The 26,358-nt window shown below is 41.2% G+C and overlaps 1 protein-coding gene across 6 annotated transcripts in view; it reads right to left on the reverse strand.

The window, feature by feature from the left end:
• Window positions 1-26,358, reverse strand: part of RASAL2 (RAS protein activator like 2) — a 185,663-nt gene that overhangs the window by 23,409 nt on the left and 135,896 nt on the right. For all 6 annotated transcript variants that reach the window (XM_065674108.1, XM_065674107.1, XM_065674106.1 and 3 more), the window contains exons 5-9: window positions 17,535-17,644; window positions 7,296-7,449; window positions 5,632-5,730; window positions 4,265-4,819; window positions 2,369-2,513 (exon numbers count right to left, since the gene is read on the reverse strand). In XM_065674108.1, coding sequence (XP_065530180.1) covers window positions 2,369-2,513; window positions 4,265-4,819; window positions 5,632-5,730; window positions 7,296-7,449; window positions 17,535-17,644 — 1,063 coding nt within the window. The remainder of the gene's footprint in view (window positions 1-2,368; window positions 2,514-4,264; window positions 4,820-5,631; window positions 5,731-7,295; window positions 7,450-17,534; window positions 17,645-26,358) is intronic.

Here is a 26,358-nt window from a genome sequence, read left to right on the forward strand (position 1 = left end):
TGCCTCTTCTGTTCCCTGTGTCTTCAATACAGCCTCCAGACACCAGATGTTGGGGATACAACTCCTTCCAGGTCTTTTAGAACAGAGCACTTGATGTGCCAGTTTAGATGGCTGGTGCCTGTGGGAGTTTGGACTCCCGTGCCCTCGCTGTTCTCAAATATAGGCACAGTATCAGGATGGCTTTGCTTACGAACCCTGCAGACACTTCACTTGTAGCCTAGAGAATAGGATTTGACTTTGTATTCTAATTGTATTACCAACTATAAAATTATCCACAGTCTTAGAAATGAAGCTGTGCTATTCATCTTCGTAATTTCCACAGGAAATGCACTTGACAATGCTATTTATTTTTATTATTTCTAAATTTACATTTTCTTTAATTTTTTAAAAATGTCACCTTGCTGTTGAATAAGAGTAATACTCAAGTGCTAGGTAGATACATCTAATCTTCTCAACCTCTTATTAACACCTTACAACATTTTTATAGCCTGCATCTTTCAAAATCCTTTGAATTTCTGTTATCCTTTTCTTACAGCATCAGAACAGAAACTGGACACACATAAAACCAGACGAAGTTTCCTTTGACATACTGGAGTAAATTGCCTACTGGTTTTTCTCTTACATATTAGCACACCAAGTGATTTTTAAACTGTTGTTGTTCACTAAGAAAAACTATTCATTCGCTTAATGATTCAATGTCTTTTAAGTTCATCCCCTCAGATGATCTTGCTGGCTCTGAGCTAACACCACAAGGCTTGTTTGTGCAAAAGGCTTTTTTGTCTTTGTTTTCAAAAAACCCTTAAACACCTCCCAACCCCCTCCCCAAATCTCAAGTCAGCAGTGTTCTTGCAAGCAAAGCAGGCAGCACATTTTCTTAAGCTTTTCGTTTTTTTGGTGGGGTCCAAAAAAAATTTCTGCTGAGAGTATCTAGAAGATGTATTTGCAAAACTCTCACTTCTATTGAGCCAATTCTGCTTTAACTGTTAGTTACTGAATAATTTTTTTTCCGTAACATATTTGAAACTTAATCTTTGTGGTCTACAAGATCCAGGCTTCATCACATACTAAGATGTACTTACAGATGTATTAAATAGCTAACACCAAGCGTAATGTTAATCCTTTCAAAGCTCATGGCATCTGAGCAAAATGACATTTAAAACCTGACAATGAATTAGATGGGTATATTGTCATAAGCAACCTTGCCCTGAGCTACAGACGAGCTGGATGACCTTAGGGGGATTTTCCATCTCTCATGTCTATGATTTACAGTCTTATCACTCAGTGCTATATGATATATATTAGAAGTCATTAATTTTAAAATATTTTTATGTAATTACTGCACATTAAGGGGCTTGCAGTCAAATGTAATATACTGGTCCCACAGCCGATTGTTCAGTCTGCTGCAAAGCACAGCACGAAGTAACATGCTGCTCATTTGTCCACACCAGGTGAGAGCCCAGGACTGTGACTTATGCTCAGTGGTTCCACCCATGAGAACAAGACAACCAGAAGAGGCTCACTGCACTTAAGAAATGGCCAAAATGAGTATAATCACAGACTTCTCTATCCTGACCCCTGGAGCACTAATTTAGCCAACTATCTCCTTGATGACTTGCCAGCGTCTGGGATTGCTGAGGACAAGCAAGACTGCTGGGAAAGCAAGCCACCTTTTTTTTTTTTTTTTCTTTTTGTGAAAGGATGTGGTGTGGGACTTGGCTTTGGCCTGATCTTGTTTTCCTTGTATCAATTTCCAAAGCTCTCTTCATCCAAAAACCAACAGGCGGATGGGTGGCTCATTGTACAATCACGGGTAACAAAGATTGTGTGGATTAGTGAAATATATGCTTCACATTCATAACCCTTTCTGAAATCTTCACCTAACTGCACTGCACATAATACCAGACTCACTCCTGACACCACAACACTAGGTATTTGTCTCAATTTCTGCTGTTAAACTATGTGTCAAAAATCTAGTTTTTAAGCCTGTTCATATATCAGATGAAACAATCACCACTGCCCACAAATAAATTGCAGGATTACAGCACTTCATCACAATAGAGACGTAAAAGGTTACCCAGAAAAACATAACACGGTGATACAACAATTAAGTGGGACTCAGCTGTATGAAATCCAGTTTGCCTTGCCTTGAATGCTACTTCTGCAGGCACCAAAGAGTACTTTCCTGTGTGTAGGAAGGGCATCAGGAATAAGATAGCATGTATTTTGCCATATGGATGCTAAACACCTGGCTGAGTGCTGAGGCAGTTTCTTCCCATCCCACATTCCTAGATGCACAAGGCTTCAGTCATGTTGCAGACAGTTCAGGTTTAGCCCTTGCAATGCAGACAGGTGACAGGCACTTTCTTACCTAGTGCATCGTGAAGATACTTCTGCCCTACCAACTTCAGGTATTCTTCAATAGCTTTGGTAGCAAGTGTGTTCTCCCTGAAGATCAAGACATCATGCTCCCCACAACGATCTACCTCAGACATCACCAAATCCGTCAAGAAGTCCTGAAGGAAAAGGTCAAATGGCAAGAGGTTATTTTAAACAGATTCGGTCATGCCAGGCTAACTGCAGAAGCCAAAAAGGGAGGATAAACAGAGAAGCCAGAAGATTACTGAAATAATTGGTCAGCCTGGGACAAGAGCTGCAGATGCTACATGTAGTATGGGCTAAGGAAATAGCTAAGGCTCCTCTAGGGCTTATTATACTTACAAAATTATATAGATCACAAATTATAAAGGGAAAAGCAAAAATCTCTAAAAGAAAACCTTTACGGCCAGGCTTGTGTTTCATCCTGAGCAGAACCCTTCACCAGTTTATCAGTGGCTTTGTCTGCTGAAAGAAACTGTGATATCATATTTATCTTTTAATATGGAATATTCCATACAAACTTGGATTTAAAGATCCAGAATGGAAGTTAGACTGAGCGATAACTGTGACTTGCTGGTTCTTATGCAAACAGCAGCATCCCCCAACAGTTCAAAGAGTGCTATAGTAAGGTTCACTGCATTAACTACAATACAAAAGCCATAATGCACTGTAAGTGTATGAGTGTAAAATACACAAAACAAATTATGTATGCTAAGTATAGTTCAAAAATACATTAAAAATACTCTTGGTTTTCAATCCATTATTGCTGTTTTTTTTCTGTAAAATTGGAGAGAATTACATACACCTGGCACAAACTGGGAGTATCTGGCTGCATCACCACCACATAGTGTGAACTGGAAATGTACCTTCTTAGCAGCTTGAGGTTATGGCAGTCTAAGCTGCTCAATCCTTTCAGTAAATAGAGGTTCAAACATTCAGGTGCTGGGAAGGGAAAGTTCTAATACTTAATTTATCTACCTGTTGTAGCTAGCACTGCAGGAATCCAGAGCCTATTTTCCAGCAGGATTTCAGCACAATCCTACAGAAACTATCCAAGCTACCACCTTCTCTTGAACAGACAACCAACCTTGTGTTCCTTTCGCACAGTGTCACAGAGCACCAGAGGAGAACAGGGTACTGTGGCAGTACTACAGCTTGGTACTACTCACACACCCACTTGGCAGGCAGCCTCCAGATAAATCCATGCTTGTTAATGCTTCTCAGACTTTCCCAAGACCTACAAGATATTGTCCCACAACCTATTTTAAGAAACTGAGGCTCACTCCAACTGCTGCCTTGGGGAGAACCATCAGTGTGCACCCAGAAGTCCTAATAACATCCCTGAGGCAGCTGGGATCACCATTAATTGAGTATAGATTCCCCAAATGGCTGTTCAAATGCTGACCAAGTCAATGTAAGCATTGATTCGCTGACTTAGCACTGAATCAACAATGGCATCCTGCTGCTCACTGTATCAGAGACTTATTTATAGAAGTAATTCCCTGGTTTACCAATCTTTTGCTTATTTATCTCTTATCCTGTATCATGATTTTAAAAAAAACAGAAAACGTTGCTGAAGACTCAAGTACAGGCCCTAACTTTTCAGAACAACATTAAATTAGTCCTCCTGCTTATACTTTGTATGCAGCATCTTTAATCTCTATCAACTCTTTATCACTGTTTGTAGGATGCCTAGCTATATGCCTTCCTGGTAGATGCAACTGCCCAATTTTTTTCAAATATACTTTTGAGACCCTTTTCTCAGCCTTACCCCATCAAGTGCCTCCTGCTGTTGTTTATGGGCACAGGCTACCTAGCTTCTAGCTGAGGAGATATCACTGATCAGCAGCGAGAGGTAATCATTTTGACAGGAGATGCCCGTTCTTACCTTAGCTCTCCCAGTGCTCTGAAGAATGTGCACCAAAGCACAAGCCATCTCTTCCTTGTTCCTTACACTGATCACAGGTTCCAGCACAGAGCAGAGCATAGTGTAGTTGCTGGTAACAAACTCCGCAAATTCCTTGTACTGCTCCATGGGCAAGATGGTGATGGTCTGATAACGGGACTTTATCCGAATGGAAGGTCCCCCTGATTTCCCTTTGTTGGGCGTAGGAGTGCTGACTGGGTACCATTTTTCCACAAACTGGCGACCGGTTACACTGGCCATGGGAATGTTGACCAGGCCTACGTAATTGTTCTTGTCCTTTTTCTTCTTCTTCTCCACATCCTTGTAGATGTGAACTGTGATGCTGTGAAGAGGTGGGAGACTGTAGAACTCAAAGTGCTCTCCCCAGAAAATGTTATCTGCTTTTGTTTTGCTGGTGGTGCGGGCAAAGAGAGTGTCATCAAGGCACAGCTCACAGAAGTATTTCTTCTTGGGGGCCAGGTCCTTTGCTTCAATGATCCAGAGACGGAGAACATTTTCAGCTCGACGGCAGTTGTCCTGTGCAGAAGAAAGAGCTCAGATTGGATTCAAAATCCCTAAAAATCGAAGATTTTGTCTTCTAAAGCAGTAGCAAAAGGCTGCCTTTTATGTCCAAGGTAGGGACAGGTTCAGAGTTCAGAATGAGGTTCTCTGATCTTCAGAACCTTTAGAAAATCAGACCTTTTCTAAAACAGAGGCAAAGGGCTGTCTTTTGTATGCCAAAGGTGGGGACTAGAACATTTGTCTTCTTAAAAAGCTCTGTCTGAAATGATTTAGAAAACAAACACTCCACACAGGAGCCCTTCAAAGCTGCTGGACTGGTGTGGCACACTGTATTGTTCACTCTTATGAATAACTCTAAGGAAACTGTTAGCCTGTTCCTCAAAGGTAGTATGCCAACTATGAAGGTGACATCAGATATTTCCAGCTGATCAATAACTTGACCCCCATTCTCACTCTGGCTCAAATTCCTTTTGGTCTTGTTTCCACCACCTCCACCACCCCCCACCCCAACTGTGCCCCCACAGTAAAACATGAAACCTATGAAGACATGTTCTATCCTTCTGAGGTACACGGTATCAGAAATCCAGTTTGAAACATCATAAGCACAGTCTGGGGCAGGTATCAGAAAGCACGCTGACATGTATTTAATTCATTAAAGGTTTGACCTACTGCACTTTCTAGAATAGTACACAGCAGCTTTCTGATACACTGATGAGTGGATGTCTCCTCAGACTAAATTAATTGAGGATGCATCTGTGTGAAGCCCTGGTACATCCAATCATACCACCTCTATTCCCCAGTAACCTTGTTTCCACAGTTTTTATTACCTTATTTGGCTGCACTGTCCTGCGTAGGTTTTCCATCCACTTGTCCCTCTCTGCTGCAGAGGAACAACTGAAGCATTTGCTACCACTGGAGTAAGTTACCTGGAACGTATGAATGACAAGCTGAGTTCAGGCAAGCCTAGAAGACAGGTAAGAGGCTGCAAAAAGCAAGGAAGATAAGCAATGCTTGAGCAACAAACTAAATACTAAAAAGCCAGGAAAACAATATGGGAGCCTAGGAGGCAGAGAGGTTAAAAGGCCCACAAACGAAGAGAGAAAAAAAAACCCTCAGCTCGAATTAATATGAGACTAAAGAAACATATGAGGAGCACCAAAAGCTTCTCTTAAGGACTTTAAAACAAGGCTTTAATCAACCAGTTTTGTTGGTTTTTTTTTTTTTTTAACACTTGTTAATTGATCCACAGCTATTAAACACTTGCAGTTTTCCCTGTTAAGCCCCAGAGGCAGATGATGCGGATAGCATAAAGACCAACAGAACTAAACAGTGTATTAACATAAGGCAAAACACACTGGAAATGGTGTCTTCAGGAAATAAAAAATATTTCCAAGGGTCCATATACACAGCAACCAAAGCAGCTGTGCTCTGATCCAGCCCTGATGCCCAATACCATACACATTGAAACTTTGGTTTCAATGCAGGAGGGAACTACCTTGGTTTCTTTTGCTTTTGCGTGGCCTGACAAGTTGCGTTTACTCTTTCTATTCATTTCTGCACACAATTAAAAAGCAGTTTGAGGCAACAGCCTCAGAGCTAAGTTGTTGCCAGTTTTTTCACTCAACCCCCCTCAAACTGAAGCAAGCTGAAAAGTGTTTCCAACCAGAAGGATGAGACAAAGCAAACAGGAACAGTTCCTGGATGCATCCTGAGGGAGAAGAGCCTGATATGCTGGTTTTCTGCCAGAGCAGTTTTCCAGGTTGTAAACAGATCTTTGTTCCAGAAGTTCAGCCACATCTGACTAATCCTACTGAAGACAGACTGTCACCCATCCCTGCCACGACAGATTATGATGGGCTTAGATGCATCCAAATAGCACACACGAATACGCTGCTGGTCCTGCGAGTTAAGGACTGTGCTCACACAAACAGCCTGTTCGTGAAGCAAAGCTAGGAGCCATGCAGTTCTGTGCTGCAGGCTGTGCTGAAACAGCAAGAGAATCTTTGTATCCTGCTCCATGGTGCAATGGACACGACGGCGGTTACTGAAGCTTCTCCTTTAGCAACTGGAGAACAGGCTGAGCTAATGCAAGGGGGCTCTGACTGGAAATCATATTTGTCAGTTACAGTATACTTTCTAAATTTAATTTCAGGTGAATTTGAGAGGATGAATACACAGCTTATGAACAGTAGTATGTTTCAACCTTACATTTGCATGCAAACTACAACTGCTTAGATATTTATCAAATTAAAGAGATTTTTCAACTAGAAGATACAGTAATTGAAAAAGATTTCTCTCCATTGAGTGATTGACGCCATTAGCCTCAAGGACTTTAGAACTGTGTGCTGGTTAGGCAGCCCCCACCCAAACCTCAGGATAACAGTGGCTGCTCATCTGTTCTCCAATTACAAAGTCACAGAAATGCATACTGCAAGGGCTCAGACCGACTGACAGCATATAATTGACCGTGTGTTTGGAGGGCGTTCTTTACCTCAAAGCAGAAGTCTTGTCCAAGGATACTGCTGTGAAGTGGCTTGACAAAGACTTTTTCTTCTGACCCAAGATCCAGGGCTTCCACAGCACTGCCTGGGCTCAATAAAGACTCATGGGAACGGGACTCTTTCAGCTTTGGCAATCCACGTGACCTGTAGGAGAACAAAGGGGAAAGGAAACATTGTTTTTCTCACAATTACCAAAAGAGTTGGCGAGATCCCAGAGAAAGCTGCAGCTTGTTGGTGTTTATTCAGAACAACTCCTACAGTTGGTTTGTAAACTTTATGAAAATAACATTAGGCCAGCAATCATGAACTCCTAAGGAAATAAATACTCAGCTACACAAGCCTAGAAAGTCCATTCCCACTGACCTAGAAATTGTAGCTTCTGAGACACAAGTGAAAGAAAAGCAGCAAAACGAAGTTCAGCACTCAGCTGTTGAAATTTGAAAAATACCCCAAAAGATAGGTTTGAATATATTGCTGAAAATATTTACTACTATCTGGATTACTAAATCAATGCTTTGCATCAACAGTAAGAAGCACGCCAATCTCTAAATGTCTAAACCAATGCAGAATGTTATCTACTTTCATTATAGCAGACAACCCTCCTCAATATGCTTTATTTTTCTTACTACACAAAAGCCTTTACAATAAAGTAAAAAATGCAAATTATTTCCCCCTCTACAATGATTAAGTCAATCTCCTACATTTAAATTTTTCATTTTCTTCTTCAGCTGCTCATTCCCGTTTTAAGTTTTTTGTTTTTTTTTTTTTTTTGGGGGGGGGGTAGTTTTTTTTTATACCTCTATTCTCTTTTAACTTCCCCTCACTCACACATACTGCTTCTCTTTTTCAGTTGACTGTCCTGTAAATCCCTGAGCTCTACCAGAGCTGGCATCTCCCAGACTCACAGAACCTTTTTATCGAGGCAATCTTCTCTTTGCCCCCACCAGCTCTTGATTAGTTCTCAAAAACATATCCTTCCTTCCACTTCTATGGCTTTTTGCAACCAACTGCAACATTACAAAATGTGCTCTAACACTTTCTCTATACTCCCAATTCAATGTAACATTTGTGCATAGGAGGGTGCTCTGCTATCAGACCACTGTAAAACATGCTCCCATTTACAGGTAACGGAGTTTTCCCCCATGCTCCTTCTAACTCCAAACTGACACCTGAACTGTAAGCTTCTGCAGCGAAGTCATATGATACTTTATGAACAACTAGCAGTTCTGTTTCAAAAGGTAAACACTATGCACACATTTTTCCTCTAGCTGTAACTCAGTCAAAGCCTTCACAGATGATGAACAAGGAGGAAAAGCAGAGAGTCCCAGCTTAGCAGAAAAGGAGCTGTTAATCTGGCAGGTCCAGATCTTGACAAAATATTGAAGCTCTTGCTGGTCCCTATCCCTGCTCAGTGATCCATGCAAGCCTGTCCATAAATACAGCTGCACATCCACCAAGTGTGACTGAGCACAAAGAACAGTAGAAAGAAAGGCATCAGTTGTCTGCACATTATTCAGAGAAAAGTGATGCTCAGAAATGATGCTCTCTCACCTGTGTTTGTCCTCACAGTAGTTCCTCTTTGATTCAATCCCCCTTTATCAAGGCTTAGTATCAAAAGAAAAATGTTTTAAAATGTATTTATGGAGCAGTGAAAAGCACAGCTACCTCTAAGACCTCCTTTATTTTGAAAAATAAGTAGTTTTTATATACCTCCCTCACATATGTTATATAAAAAAAAAAAAAAATCCTTATTTTGTATCCTTAGCAAAATCAAATTCCTTGTACCCTTTAGCAATTCTATGGGGAAACACAGAGAAAAAAACCCCACCATTTGGAAAAGGCATCTTCAGTACTTCTGAAGCTGCTTAACAGTATCACGAAGGATACATGTAAAGCAACAAGCAGAGTTCATCTGACTGTTCTTTTTTACAAAATGAAATGCTGAAGGTGCTCTGGTAGATTCATGTATGATAAGATTTATTAAACAGTAAAAGAGAACTTTGTTCCCATTTAATATATTGAATGACCTAAGAGCAGGCAGCAAAAACCTTTCATCAGAGGGATATTACAAAGACACTGATTTCAAATGCAAAACAACAGCACTGGTACAAATGCGTTGGCTGCACTGTGCATGCTTTGTTATAACAGGTTACAGCAGCAGCTGTACTAACGCAAACCGAAAACCACAGCCATGTATAATTGAACACTTGCTGCAGTCAAGGTAGGGCAAGTCTAAAATAAACACACCACAATACACCACTTTAATATCATCTCTGCAAAATCCTCTCTAATTTCTTCTCTCAAGAAAGCACTGCTGAGGTCACTTGGCTTCTCTCCCTATCCCAAACTCTCAGCAGTTCCAGTTCTAACAAAGTACTTCAGTGCATGATGCAGGGGAGCTGGCTGGGAGCCTGCAGACAACTCCCGTCTTAGCTCCTCGTCAGAGATAGAAAGCATGGAGTGGGCATAAAGAGAGGGAAGAGGAGGGAAATAAAAATAATTGCCAAATAAAGGAGAAAGAAAAAGAGATTTTACGAATCCCAATTAAGCAAAGGCTGCACTTGGAGTAAGACAAACAGAGCACACCTACATGAAACAATTATACAGCCACTTAGCAGTGCATCCCCAAATCATAGCAGTGCCACATGTCACAGCCCTTCCTTTCAATCTCCGTGCTCTGCGCTACATCTCAGACAAGAAATCCTGCCAGGAGAGGAAGAAAGGCACCAAAATCCAGGAGGAACTCTTCCTCAAGCCTTAGGTTACAAATTTCAGACGAGCATCATGCCAGGCAGATACGCTGGGGCAAGAAGGAAAGTCACAGCCGCGCCGGTAAAGAAATCTGTCTCCTCGTCTGCTGCGCTCCTCCCCGGCCCCGCGGGTTCCAGGAAGAAGCTCCCGGGTGCGTGTTGCTATGGAGCGGCCTCCTGTAAGGAGATTAGGGGGAGCCGACAGCCAGGAGAGGCAGCAGGCGCGGGGAGGCTGTGATGCTTAAAAGCGGCAAAGGTGACCTTTCCAGAAAGAAAGAAGTCCCTCCTCTTCCTTTAATGAGACCTGGACGGTTAAAGACAGTGGGAGAGACAGAGGCATCGCCCGCAATGCCTCTGGAACAGCCTGGGGACAGGACAAGGGCAAATGCAGGTACACAAAGCAACTGTACTCCATGCCTCCACATTCAAACTTGCAAGTTAAATCCTTTGGTAACATCTGTTCTGCTTTACTGCTCTTCTAACTAGTTAGCTTTGTACATTTTGTTTTGTTGCAGATCAGCTAGAGCATGGCTAGTTTTGTTGACTCAGGGTCCTGGGGCAGAGGAAGTCTATCTGTTACAGCAATCCCTTGAAGTTACCATATTTAAAACAGCTCAATAAACTGATTAAGTGGCTTAGAATTGGCACTTTGTCCTCCATAAACACCAGAGTAAAGTTGTTGGTCCGATGCAACCACATGCATTTACAAACACAAGTACATGCATTTGTAAGCACCATGGTATGCATTTCATCTATTGATAGATCTGCAAAGCAAATCATCGACTTGTGCTTAAATCAGCAGCATCCCAATCGATACAGGCAACAATTATACAGAAATAATAGTTCTCTTATGCTTTAACACCTCGTCTGATATTCTGATGCTGTAAGTAACACTGAAAGAAAATTACTTGCTGGCTTCCATTTTTTGGCCTCAGAGATGCCACTAACTTACTTCCCAATGTCCAGCAAACAGGCTGGATTAACAGTGTCTTTCTTGTATTAGGTAGGAAGCTACTGGTAAAATTAATATTGCTTAGAGTGTCTGTTAGGAGAGAGGTAATCCCAGAGAAGCAGATTACTGTAAACAGGAAGATCACACATGCAAAAGGTGGGGGAAGGGTTGTTTGTACAAATCTGTTTCTGTTAAACAGCTCCATTAACAACACAAATCCTGTTTTAAATAACAATTAACTTCCAATGATCAGCTTCTTTCCTGATGTTTTTTCTATGTACTACATAGAAAGACAAAAAGATTGCAAAGGAATGACTTAGGAATTCAGAGCAAAGAGTTACCAATAGCACCAAACAGTTCTGACATAGGTATTCTCCGTATTTTTTCTCCAATAAGAAAAAGCAGGTAAAGGAGGAGCATATCAGGGAACGTTTTAAACTTCTCACCTCTTTTTACATGTTCTGCAGTACTGGTCTTGACAGCTGCATGATTCCCTTCTAAATCAGAGCCCACTCAATGCCCCAAACCACTGACCTGGCAGCAGCATGCAACTGCCACTGAAAAAGATTTCTTCAACAACACCATCTTGCTGGCCCAACCCCAAGCTGACCCTCTGTCCTTGCACACCAGCATTCAGTAATTTTCCACTACAGGAAGATCTCAGTTGTAAGCCAGGAACTAGAAACCTCTGGCTTTCAGTGGCTGCCCATGGCACACAGCAGCCTATTATCCGACTTCTATTATATTCTACTGTCGATAAGGCGTGTAGGATAAAGGGTTAAACTCTTAATTGCTCTGGTTATGAAGCTCTCCTGCTGATTTTGACCTATTTAAAAGCCAACCTGCAAAGCACAAAACACTTTCAATTACTGAGCTTTCCAGGGAGAGCACTATATTGCTTGGAAAACAAGCCTGCAGACATCCATAATCCAAAAACATAGAAAATAATGTATGGAAAGGAACTATCAAGGAACAAATCCCATAATCTGTTTCTTTTACTGAAGTGGTGCGAAGGCAAAGAATTCTAGAAAGTGTTTTTTGTTCAGCGCAAGCACCCAGCTAAAGCCACATCTCCACTGATCTTATGAGAAACTGTACGTCTGCATGCTTCAAATAATTCCAGCACAATACCCGTGTGTTTAGAGACACGCCCCAAGCCCAGAAAGCTGAATTCAATACTTAGCCACTCACAAAGTCACAGGAGAAAGCTTGGACTGTAGTGAACTTTCTGTTCAGCGCTGCTATTTGAAATCCCAGCCCTGCTGAACTGGACCCTAACATCGACAACACTGTTGGCAATATACAGGTGTGCTCTACCAGTGCTGCAGCATCAGGTTTCTCAGTGCAAGTGTTCATTTTGCAGGCACCACACCCCACTTTGTTTTCCAACTGCCAATTAGAACATCGTATTACTTGGTCAACAATTCTGCAAGTCTAACCAGTTCCATTATTAATTTTTTCTTTTAAATCAGAAACTTAAGAGTAACTTATTTAGATTCCAGTTCTGCTCAGCTGCAGTTAAACACTGGCTTTTTTCCGTGCATACTGCTTGAGCCTTCCACTGAGATTCTGGTCTTTTCTTGAAACGCCCTACCCAAAGTCTTGTTTGAATCCTGGGTTTGCAAAGCCCTCCCTTGCCTGCATGCTCTCCCTACAGATCGCAGCTTGTCTAACAGACATCTCATATGGTGCATCCAAAGAGGCTGCTGAATTCCATAGCGGTAGCATTCTCTTCACTCTACTGTACCGTGGTCTCTGCTATGAACATTTCAAATTCTTTTGTTTTGCTGAACCAGAGATGCTTACCTGACTTGGTTTTATTTCACTAAGAATTTTTTATGCTGAGAAATTTATAGGGGAATGCTGTGTGGATGAGCCCAGAGTTTGCAGAAAAGCATCAGCCATTAAAAAGTATATTTTTATAAAGGGGTCAAGTGAGCCTGCAGGTGGGACAGAGCAGTCTAATGTGAAGGTGAAGGAGAAATAGGCTTAACAGTGAGATCTTTTTCAGTTTTCACTGAGAAACAAATGACTGCATAAGGACTGAAAGAACTGGCTGAAAGAAATATGTTCATCAAAACAGGAGATGTCTCTCCGGAAACAAACCACTCCTCCCCTTTCCCTATACTCCAGTAGCAGATAGAGCTGCTGAATGAATACAAGCTCTGAGTGAGTCAAGCCTTAGCAACATATTGTGTAACACAGATTTTTATCCTTACATCTAAATCAGGATAAAAATCACCCACCTTTTTTTTTGAAAACCAGCATTAAATTATAATGAATGAGTATGAAAAACATGGCAAGATTTGTTTCTATTATTTATGCGATCTGTGCTATTTTCATACTGCAAAGAAACCAGTAAGGAGGGAGGAGCGAGAACTTACCGAAAGTAGAAAAAGCTGTCGTTTGAGCAGCGATACCGTTTCACCATGAACCCCAGAGCCATGGCTACCCTCTTCCCTGCAACCTGCTGGAGCCCATTCTGAGCAAGCACACAATGGATCCTGTGCTTGTCTACGACTATCTGATAATGCCATAAAATGACTTTTAGTAAAGCAGGAGGATTCCCACGTGGCAGTAAATCCCAACAGGGCAAAACCCTCCCAGCTGTCTGCAGAGCTTTATTGCAGTCGCTGAGACCATATGTAGCCAGTCTCAACCATTTTTGCTTCCTCACCATAAACAAAACTGAGGCAAGAACTGTTGGTCTGCTTGGAAATACTCTCAAATTCCTGGCTGCAAACTGAAAATATTAATTTGGTCTCTCAAATGTAATTTTCCTTAAGTCGTTTCTCATGCTTTTTAACATGTTTTATGTATTACTGACACTGAGAAAATGTTAAAGACAAACGTGTGGGTTGAAGTACTCAAAGAATGCTGTGGGAAACAGGCTAGAAAAGCTATGAAAGATGAGACAGTAACATGGTGCCAGATAGCCTCATGGTGAGAGCTGTTGGTAACTTGGTGAGATGCTGCACTGGCCACATATTTGAAGAGCTTCATTCACATCTGGCACGAGTCACAACCAAGCAGAGTCTAAGTCTTCTCACGTGAAGACAAAACATGAGTTTTCAAGTACAACAGACCACCCAGAAAACAATCTGAAGCTGGAGGAATAGAAGTGATGAGAATTACAGACTGAGAGGTTGTGGATTTCTACATGACCTCTGGATGCTGACCCATGGTGGGCTGGTTTCTGGAGGGGCGCTGTAGCGCTCTCCTCTCCCCATCCACTAACCCAGACACACTAAGTTAAAAGCCAGCAAAGCAGGCTGGCCAATTGCTTTCTGCTGAAATAGAAAATCTGATTACAAAAAAAATACGCAACTTATCTCCATCACTCCCTCCCTACAGCATTTCTGAATCTTTTCTATTTTAAATCAAATCTGAACAAACTGCATCCATCCTCTGTCACCATCTGACATGGCATGCAGTGTTACAGTATTCCAGATCTTGATGCACACCAGGATAACTAATCTTCCTTACTCCAGAATTTTATAGGTATTTATCTATAAACATATCCTGTTTCTTAACAGGAGCTAACACTACAAAAGCATGAGAAAGCAACTTGACAGCACCCTCTCTTTGTTTCTAATCCTTGCAGGTTTGTAATTTATAAAGCTGTATAACACTTTCTTTGAGGCAGGGTTCTTGAATTTGTCAGAGCAAGAAAAGGTTGATGCTATCAAATAAATCTGGCCCTGAAAACCTGTGTAACACCATGACATCAACTAGCACCACCTGCTTACAATGGGAGAGGGCTGACTCACAGGGGTAGGACAGGAAAGTTTTTACTGCAACAGATAAAGACACTTAGAAAAAGCAGGGAGAGCAGAAGGTGAGAGAACGGCAATTCCCTCACAGGAATTAAGAGTCAGATGCTCTGTATTATCTTCTTTCAGGCAGAAACAGTTGTCGCTGATTTGTCCTATTGGAAAAAATCCCAAACAACAGCATAATTCTAAAATACAAATCAATCTTTTTAGCCTACTCTTTCCTCCAACCCATATCCTCCCAGAATACTAATCTGTTCCTCATCCTCAGTGTTTCATTCCCACATGGTTTGAGTTGTTTTTCCTGCTGTTCTACCCACCAATTGCATTTTACAGGCACCCCTAGATACAGAGTGAACCATGGGAGGGAAGGCAGAAATTACTGGTAAGTTTCACTTTACAGTGGAACTATTGTCTTTATGGTTTTATTTATAAAATACCATTAGAAAAGTAATAGCTGTAACCATAAACTTTCAAAGCTGTATATCCAATTGAACTGTCTGATTAGACCACAAATGCAAAGACAATTCCTTTAAACCTTCAGATCTCTCCAACAAAAGGTAACTAAAAGGTTGAGTAGTGCTGTTATGCTTTCTTTCAAAAAAACCCCAAAACCAAACCCAAAGACCAAAGTGCCCCAACTCAGCAATTTTTGACCCTCATGGGCAGCATGAGGCTTCCAACAGAGCTTGAGGTGAGGCTCATGCTTTTGAACAGCTATACCCCTTTGTGCAAAGATTTATCTCCAAGTAAAATTAATGTCAGCTATCTTTCCACATAGCTTGACTACTCTCTTGTGATCTCCCTTGCCTCCAAACTGTGTCCTGTGTTCATTTCAGCATATATACCTCAAAGGAGGAAGGACACACAGACTGGTATAAAAAATGCTTCTTTCCATTAGTAGCAAATAATCATACCAAGTCACAAAATCCTCAAAACACTGTTCCATCCCCTGCTCTACAGATGCAAGATGCTTTGCTATAAGGCTAGTATGGAAGGCCAAAGGGGGAGGATGACTGGAGGGAACGTAAAGAGCAACCACCAGCTTGTCCCTGTCTAACATCTGGCACATCACTGGCCTTCTACAGCTTGTTCCTCCAGCCCTCTGCATGAAATCTGTCACTGGAACTTCTCAGTTCATTTGCTCCTGCATCCTCCTTTTTAAATCCTTGCCAAGGAGACATAAAAGGACTGACAGAACAGACCAGCTATGCTTAACGCTATCACGGCATGCAATGGATTTTATGCTTTGCAATCCATCAAAGAAAATCCACATTTCATTCAAGTCTAGTTGACAATTCATGGCCACACTGGCAGAAGTAGAGGGGAATCTGGTTTTAACAAGAAGGCAGCTTTGCTGTGTATAATACTATGTCTTAAATCAAAGTTGTAGGGATTAATTGCAGCTAAATTTATTGGCTTTCCCAGTACAACAGCATTTCCCTTACACTTGCAAAAGGAAGTGTCAGAGTACCAAGCTAGGGAGAGACAAATATATTATTTATGGCAAAGAGACTCTTGCATTACAAAACTTCAAGCAAAATTGGCTACAAACAACAGTAAAAGTACAAGTTATTTTATGTACATGGTGGTATTATTTAACATGTTTGTGCTTACTGAGTTGCTTTCTATAGCTACGTTGTAACTCCCTGAAAATACAGATTTATAACAAAGCTTGTCTCAAAATAGACGGAGTGGACATTACTCTGACTATAGTAATCGCCCACATCCTTAGTCACATTTGATAAACAGTAGTCTTTTCTGTGCCTCAAGAAGTTAACAAGACCTCTAACATCGAAAGCCTTGCTATCTCCATGATTTTATGGTTCTGCCTTTCAGAGGGAGAAGATAGCACCATTGATTGAAGCAGCACAGCATGATAAGATACAACTACTGAATTCAACTCATCTAAAGGAGAACGGAAAATGCACTAAACTGTAGAATCACAGAAGCCTGCCGTGGCCTTAAGTACAGGGCAACCTGTTTTTCACTCAGTGTAGTTCTCCTGCTGGGCTACTGTGGAATGTAACCCAGGGTAATGTTTAATAAAACAATCAAGAGATTTTACAAATAGTTAGGAAAAACTGGTGTAAGTGCTTTTGCTTGCCTCATATAGAATTCATTCCAGCCTGAACTGCCAGCCAAAAACTAAACAAGCAATATACCAAATGGAGCACTAAGATGGTCAGAAGTTACTGAGTTTTCCTGTTTTCTGAAAAACGGACCATCTGTTCACTGTAGTAACACTACAGTAACTATACAATCGACTGACATTAGCAAGGATTCTTAATGTGTCTGAACTGCACCACACGTCTCTGGGCTTTGCTGGCGCTAACTGAACTAATCTGCTCTGACACAATTCCTCATATCCTCACTGATCTGCAGGTAAGTATTGCATTCATCAAGGCAAATTTCTCTAAAGCTGATCAATCCAATGGTTTTGTATCATGAAATTTAAAGTCTTAAATTATTTAAAACAGATGCAGAAAAAGGTATTTGAGTCCATATGCTTAACCTGAACCTTTTGTCAGATATTAAGAACATCAGAAGTTTCTAGTCCTGTGTCAGTAGTGCACTGTATACTAAGTAACTTCTAACATACTGGAGTCAGCCTTCCCCCCCACAACATCTGCGAGTTTAACAATAAATCCCATTCTTTGCTCTCATTCTGAGTGCATACTCATTCTGCATGCAGCTTCTGCAAAGTGCTTCTGGATTAGGAGAAACTGTTTTGGGTGATGCATTGGACCTTACCTGTCATCAGCGTTGCGGAGAGATGGGAGACGGAAACTTGTGTTCCTGTCCAGTTTCGACTGACTCTTTGTCCTCTTGATGGACCCTTTCAGGCGTTTACTGAAGAAGCCCTAAAATGAGAAGTTGCAGAAGTGAAACAGGGAAGCTGACTCCAGTAATAAATCAATCAGTGCACTGTCACTGAGTCCAAACTCAGCAGTGATTCCTGCTGACAACAAACTGCACTGGGGTTCCTCCGAGCAGAAAAGCAGGGCTAGATTGCCATTGACAGTTCCAGTATGTGATAGCTTCAAATTGCAACAATTAGCACTACTCATATTACAGGTGCACTTCAATGAATTCCAACTATTACACAAGAAGATTGCCCCCCATCATTTAATAGAGTAGTCTTAGCTGTCAGTATTTGTTCCTACTTCCCCTTTATATGCTGTATTTTTAATTCTTGGTCAGATTAAAAGTACAAAATGTCTTTTATTATGAGCTGCTATTGCACCCACAGTTACACCCAGGTTTTCCTTTTTAATTTAGATATAGCATGTTAAGATTTACAATAATTTGTAATTTTAATACAAAATTGAACTATACAGAGTTGAAAATTTCAAAAGAGTTCATGTACTAGTGACTTGAGATACTAGTTCTGGTATTGCTTTGAAGCAAAGCTCAACTCAAAAATCTACTTATGATCTAAAAATACTAAGTCTTCAAATAATCTATCTTCTGAAATACAACTGTTCATCAAACAATCACAGACTAAAGCCATATTAGTTGAAGGGAGCCTCTGGGGATCATCCAGGCAGGCTCCTGCTTAATGTGGGTGCACGGCCAACACTAGGTCAGCCTAACTCTGACTTTGCCTAGCTAAGTCTCAAAAACCTCTTGTGATGGAGACTTTACCACCCCTCTAGGTAACTCAGTCCAGTGCTGCATTAGCCTTTGGGTGAGAAGGATTTTCCTCGTGTTCAATAAAAACCTCCCAAGCAACAGTCTGCAGCTGCAGCCCGAGTATAGCATCAGCCACTGCAGCGAAAAGTTTGGCTCCATCATCTTTGTAACTCCCCTCTCCACTGCAGTAGGCTGTCTTATATCACTCCTTGGAATTTTCTTTCCCAGGTAAGTCCTCAATTTCTAATAGTTCTCCTTACTGATGGATCAAGACCCACCGTTGTGTTACAACTAGAGAAACATGAGTACATCTGACCACTGAAATACAAAGACAGGTTATGTCTCTATAGGTGTGGGGAATCACAGAAATATTTCAAAACCTGCACATTTGTTTTTCTCCTGTAGACCTTTAAATTTCTCTGAGTATAATATGCATTTTAAATAAACCATACTGTGTCAAAATACTTGCAGGGCTTGCAGACATCCATGCACATATATTCTTTAGAATGATCAACACAGAGGTGCTTAATCTAATAGGATTAAGCAACATTTTACTGGCAAAATATGCTCTGCTCCTTCACAGATCAGCTGCACAAAGCCACTCTACCCTGTGCACTCCTGTTGGAGAGCTATTAAACACACGCAAATGAAGCCATGCTTGTAAGAATATTATAGACTGGTTACAGGCTGGTAGAATTTGCTCAGAGTATGCTCTTTTGGTGTGTAGTGAACCAGTTGATCTAAAGCCTTACTTTAGTAAATGGCTAGTGACAGCGACATCCAGCTGGGGCCAGCCCGCTCTCCCATAGTCCGTGTTTTGCTAAGATAGAAGTTGAGTACAGTTAATTTTGAACACAATTGCAAGCCAAGCCTCTGCAAGTTGCACTTGGGACAGGTGACAGACATTGCCCACAGCTGCCTCCTGTAATACAGAAATCAGCAAATTGGAGACAAACAAGGTCTCCTGTTCTTTTCTATGCAGAACACCATGAAAAGCAAGAGTTTCATTGGCTTCAGATGACTTGCCCAGGCTGAAGTATGTGACTTATCTCTCACACTCATAAGAGTCAGGACATCACAACAAATGACTTCTTTATCTGTAATCTTTTAGTCTGAAAAAAAATCTCACATCTTTTTCACCTCTTCAGGAAGAAAATGAGGTTTATCTCCAATTGGACAGGGTGCTATGTAATTTCCTCTAGACATCCTTTCCCACAAAAGGTTCGACCAGGTGATCTTTTGAGGTTCCTTCCAACCTGAGCTACTGTATGATTGTACAGTATTCAAAAGAAAGGGCTATTACCCTCTTCTCATCAGTAGATGCTAAATTGCTGGAAAAGAAGTTGCTTCCAAACAGCAAAGCCTGCATTTGTTCAGGGTCAAGACATACATTGCAAGCATCTCTAAGCCAAATTTCCAGTCTCACATTTGGCTTTATCTTCCTGTACTTTCAGTACCTTTTGAAATAAAATGTATTCTCTTCCCTTTAAACAAGCACACCCTTCGACCCCTTCACCTTTCTTTATTCTCTTATCCTTGCTCCTTTTACATTGTTTGTCCTTCTTCCACACAATTCACTCCTGTATCCTAACCCTTCTTGAAACCACACGATTCCCCTCTCTGTACACACTGATAGGTGGGTTGTCTCTCTCCTCACACTTCTTCTGTTTCTTTTGATCATTCTCTGTTTCTTTTGGTCATTCATCAAAAGAAACAGATGTGTTATTTTTGTCTAAGTGAGTCCTGCTCAGTTGTCAGGTGTCAAAAAAGACCCACCAAATCCACAGCTCCTCAGGCCCATACCCATGACATCTCCAAACGCAGGGAGACGGCCTGTCTGCTCTCGCCCACTGAGATTTGGATGGTGATATATTACTAAAAGGCTATCCATACCTGATGCTGCTTGTAGGATCTTTCCAGCACATGCAGCGTATTTCCCAAATACGTCTGTAGGAAACAACCTGCTCTTACACCAGAGCCTGACACACACCTGTCCATGGGCAGCACAGAGAAATTGGGATGCCCATTCGGATGGTGCTGCAGGAGACAGAGGAAGAGGGAATCTGTTTTCTGCATCTGAAGGTAGAGCTACATTCAAAGCTGCCCGTCAGTTTCTGAGGCTCACTAGCCAGGAGGCTTCTCTGGGGTGAAAGCTGCTATATGCTCTCGAAATAGGAAATAAAGTGGAAACAAAAAGGCCTGATATCTAGCTACAGCAAAAAAACATCCATAAATCTTCATAGTGTGCTGGGGGAAATAGGGAAATAGTGGTTTTAGCTGTGTGTGCCACTCAAACTCTACCCATGTTCCCGCATTTTTCTTGGTCCTGGTATTGAAAAAGTGCCTTTGAAAAAACCCCTGCAATCAATAGGTGTTCTTGGACATCTCTCGGGGCCATTGCTGGAATTCAAGTAGAGGATGTACAGCACTTTCAAAGGCACTTTCATATATTCCAACCTCTCAGCATAAAAGGTAACAAACCCAACTACAGGGATTCAGATCTGGTGGACTGTGGCTTCATTCCAGTACCTCTCAGGCTACTCCAATTGCAAACACGAAATAACACGTTTTTTTTCCCCTTAAGGGTAAATGAGACAAAGCTGACCCAGTTCAGCAGGGGTCCAAAAATATTTATATTTAATCATTCCAAATCCCAGTCAGAGAGGGACCGTGAATATTCATTTTTGTGTGCATGCACAATTTTAAATTAGCATTGCTTTAACATGACTGAAACATGTTCTTGGTTTAATTGAACATAATCTATTCCCCAATGAAATATATCTGTTATCAGGGGCTGAATAAGGCTATCCAGCAGTGACCACATCAAAAAAAAAAAAAAAAAAAAAAAAAGGCTAAAAATGTAAAAGAAAGGAAGAACATACTTAAGGAGAGAAATGATTCAGACAGAGCATACTTATTGTCATCCTGAAAAGACTTGTAAGCATTTGCAGTATTTGCTCTCTGCACCTTGCTGGCAGTTCACGCAGGGCCAGTTCTTACAGATGGACAACCCGGGAGCAGCATGAAATATTCACACGTGCCAGAACCGAGCAGAGTTTTTCAACTGCCGTTTGCCAAAGGAAATGCTTTTAAATACCGAATGCAGATATAAAAAATGATGTAGGGACGAAAAATAAACTCCTAGGTGCAACAATACCATCTAATGGGAAGTTTTATTTCCTTCTCCTTTTATAGAGAAAAAAGCCTTGGCGATGCCAGTAACTGTAGCTTTTATGATTAAAAAGACAAAACCACTCTTCTTTTGTTACTGCCTAGTTATTTCTCTTAAATACTTATTTCAACACAAAATACACTGCTCTTTGGTTCTTATATTTAACTGAAATGAAGTGTCTGAGCTTTAAGAACTATAATTTTAAAGACAGTGGGAATATTACTGCTTAAACAAACATCCTCAGACAAGAGAAGTAAACTTCTTACCCAAACTGCCAGAAATTATGAGACTATGTTCTTAATAAAAAAAAGTACTAAATATCTGGGAGGATAAATCAGCTAGGGTGCAAAAGGATCAGTACTGTGTAAACATGTATTTTATGAGTAGTCCAGTGAGAGAATAACTGTAGAAGAACGTGCCTTATTCCTTCAAAAGACAGATTTGATGGTCCACACCTAGTGGGACAAAGTTCAGTACAAATTCCCCTCAGAACCACAGGTTTATAGAAACAAGGATGGAAAAGAAAGACGGGGGAGTGAGAACACACAAGCACACACTGAGTCAGGTGCGTGGAATAGGTTCAGAGGAGGTTCATCATCTCAGCCAAAAGCATCAAACACTGGGGTAAGAAATCCCAGTGATACATCATCTAAAAATAATTCAGTCCCACTGAGTCTATTCATCTCGTTTGGAAGTTAAGCAACTCATCTCTCCCACTCTCCCAAAAAGAAATCGCCACAGAAGTGATAAATTCAGCAGGCTTTTGTAACTTCCCTCCATAGCTGCACACGGAAGGTACAGAAACTCTAAATCCCAAATATTTTTAATTCAGGATGGTTGTTATTCAGGGTAGCTTTAGCTTTAGGAAATGTTCATTCTGTGCCAAAGATGACAACTGTCTGTCTATCCTATTCTCAACAAAGCAGCACATGAACTGCCCAACAAATTCAAAGACAGCCCAAGTATGAATTACTCAACTTTTTGACTATTATTCCCTATAGACGCACTGATTATTCATTCTGGAGAGAAGAGCCCATGCATAATAAATAATGACTGTCTTTGTTGTTTTGAAAGCGAAAGGTTAATTCAGCCATGAACTAATAAAACCATATATAACTATAGCACAAATTATCCATTGATAAAATGCAGTGGTAGTAAAGGAAGTTTCAAAGCACAAGAACTAGTGTAATATGGGTGACAAAGGTTCATCTTACACACATTGTGGTGGTGTGCAGCACTGTTACCTCCATTAGGTATTTCTGGGGATGAACACGTTACCCCTTGGAGGGTTGCAATGCAACTTGAACATCTATAATTCTTGCTGAGGAGCACTAATGCATTATTAACAGCAGCAGGTGGGTAACTTCATTTACAGAGTGGTAAGACTTGTTCTCTCTTGGGAAGGTTTGGATGGGTGCAAGAGAACACTCGGGTGACTATGGACAACAGCAGAACTGCCTCTGAACTACTGCATGTTGTCAGTACACAAAGCATTTTATTTTTTAAGTTTCTTAAAAGCAGCTATCAAAGAGAAAACAGAACAAAAAACCATATCCATGTAACAATGCTCTCCTGTGCTAGTAACACTGTAAAGCTATGGGAAGCAAAGAAGCAGGGGGAGATAGCCAGGTTGTAAAATGGAAAGGTACACCTAGCAGGATATTCCAGGAATTAGGAGCAAACATGGTTTCCATCCCCTGTAGGACAACAACAAAATGCCAATATTAGGGAGAAGTTCGTCTACCAACCCAGTAACATTCATTATTAAAATATTAGCAGTGACTACCTTTGAAAAGGCTCTCACCACTCACATGGTATAAAAGCAGCTGAAACCAACTATATGTACACCTTGGTGATAATACAAAGAAGAAGACAGTGACCGACAACAGTCAAATTTCACCATCAACTCATCTCAAAAGCCTGGCACTGTGTGTCACTGAAGAGGCGGTTTGTGTACAGGCAGAAAACAATAAAAAACCATGTTTGAATGTATAAGCAAAGGATAAAGCACAATAAAAGTAAAGTAGTATTATGTAAATCTGCCATAGCTGTCACAGTAATGCACCACTCTTTTCTGATCTCATCTCAGCAAGAAAACTAGAATAAAACTGAACTCCAGAAGTATAAACTGATTAAATGCAAAGAGGGGGATTTACAAATGATATTTTTAAAAGATGAACTATTTGTTTTAGAAACAAAAGCAAGAAGAGATTATATGGATGTATCAAACAAATAGAATTGAAATTAACTAAGCTCCTCATGCACCCTGTTACATAAGAAAACCAAGGGACAATTTTGCATGAGAGGCAGCATATTTAACTGATTGTCAGGAGACCTTTTCTAAATGCTATATATAAATCAGTCTGTAGAATTCTCTACCACAAGACATTATACAGACAAATTTTTTCAGCAAGATTAAAAAAGGATTATGTGTTTATATAAGGAAGAATAACATATGTAGCTGCATTAGTCAGGTTTAAAAATAACAGGAGTGAGCAATTATCATGCTTCAGGACACAAGCTGATCAACAGCAAGGATCAGGAAGATATTTTTCCCCTGATGGGACAGCACTGCAGATTTGGCCAGATAATAATCTCAACTTTCCAATGAAGATTTGTCTACAGCCACAGGAGGGATGCAGAATAGGATGAACAACCTGAAAAACAGTAATAAAACCCAGGAAAAGGAGAGGATACTACAACAGGGATACATTGGTAATGCATTCATTAATAAAATGTATCATGAGATTGCATGTGCTCTGTGTGACGTGCAGACAAAAGTACTGAAGGAATAACGGCTGCTGACAACCCCAAGTTGTGCGGTTCAGTTGATACACTGGAGGGAAGGAATGCCAATCAGAGGGACCTCAACATGTTCAGAGGTGGGCCAGTGCCAACCTCATGAAGTTCAACAAAGCACAGTGCAAGGTCCTACACCTGGGTCAGAGCAATCCCAGGCACAGTTACAGGTTGGGCAGAGAAGAGATTCAGAGCGGCCCTGCAGAGAAGGACTTGGGGGTGCTGGTCGGTGAGAAAATGAACATGAGCCGGCTGCAGTGTGCGCTCGCAGCCCAGAAAGCCAACCGTATCCTGGGCTGCATCAAAAGGAGCGTGACCAGCAGGTCGAAGGAGGTGATCCTGCCCCTCTGCTCTGCTCTCATGAGACCTCACCTGGAGTATTGTGTGCAGTTTTGGTGTCCTCAACATAAAAAGGACATGGAACTGCTGGAACAAGTCCAGAGGAGGGCCACGAGGATGATCAGGGGGCTGGAGCACCTCCTGTATGAAGACAGGCTGAGGAAGTTGGGGCTGTTCAGCCTGGAGAAGAGAAGGCTGTGTGGGGACCTCAGAGCAGCCTTCCAGTATCTGAAAGGGGACTACAAGGATGCTGGAGAGGGACTCTTCATTAAGGACTGTAGTGACAGGACAAGGGGTAATGGGTTAAAACTTAAACAGGGGAAGTTTATGTTAGATATAAGGAGGAAGTTCTTTACTGTGAGGGTGGTGAGGCACTGGAATGGGTTCCCCAATGAAGTGGAAAATGCTCCATCTCTGGCAGTGTTCAAGGCCCGGTTGGACAAAGCCAACATGGTGTGAGATGTCCGTGCCCATGGCAGGGGGTTGGAACTAGGTGATCTCAAGGTCCTTTCCAACCCTAACTATTCTATGATTCTATAATAAAATTTCCACGTCACTGAGCATCTTAGTAAAAAAATTAATGAACAAGAGCTACCCAATAGCTGGGGAGAGCTACATCAGCTTTTCAGATCCCAATTCAGCAAGGTGTTTAGCATGGACACAACTGGGAGCAGAGCCACAGTACGGAAGCTGTCCACAGCAGGCACTAACACAATGAAAGGGCATTCTAAAAGCCCCTATTCAGGAATTAAAGAATAAAGGTAATATGCCTGTTTAGAGAACAACAATGCAATGGTGATAAACAATAAATGTTATATGAAACAGTTCACCTGAGTCTCTCAGGGTGTTTAATTAAATTACAGTTACCGGCTGCAGCCAGTGAAGTATGTGGAGAAGTGATGGCCTCCAGCTACCTCACCACGATTCAAGTAGCTGCATTTTTGTCTCTCTTGCGTCAGGAAGAAAGAAGTAACTTTTGTGACCCTGGCTCTCTAGTCCCGTGGCACACAGCCGGTAAGCAGCCCAACATTTAAGAACACCTTTTGATAATACAACATACATACTAATTAGAAAAATTAATGGAAATGAGCTTTGTCAAAACTAGTAACACAAACTTGAGAACTGGCTGCATGAATATCTAAAAAGAGTAATTATGACAAGTGATAAGGTATCAAGGTAGAACAAAGGGTCCAATGGGATGTGGTGGGAATAGTGGCATGACTGCTTCTTTTTAACATCTTTGTTAATGATCTGGAAGAAAAGTTAAACAGCACATTAATTACACTGAGCTACATTAAATTAGAAGGTGAAGCGAGGGCCAGGGAGGACAGAGAAATAACACAAAGGGTTGTGAGCAATTAGAAACTTGATAACACACATTCCTGTGAACTTTAGTACCAGAACTTGGAGAGTCAATTGAAGGGAATTAAAAACAGAAGAGCAGGAAAAGTGATAAAAGGGCCAGAAGGACTGATTTGCAGAGAATGAATTAATTGAACTCGGCATACCTTGACTAAGCCATGATTTGGAGGTGAAAAATAGCACAAGTCGGTACACAGTTAAATACTGTTAAACCAACAATGACTGGAATGTGACCAGTGTTTAAAGCTATATATATTCCTAGCTTCCCTA

This window comes from Lathamus discolor, chromosome 3 (assembly GCF_037157495.1).
Source record: "Lathamus discolor isolate bLatDis1 chromosome 3, bLatDis1.hap1, whole genome shotgun sequence".
NCBI lineage: Eukaryota > Metazoa > Chordata > Aves > Psittaciformes > Psittacidae > Lathamus > Lathamus discolor.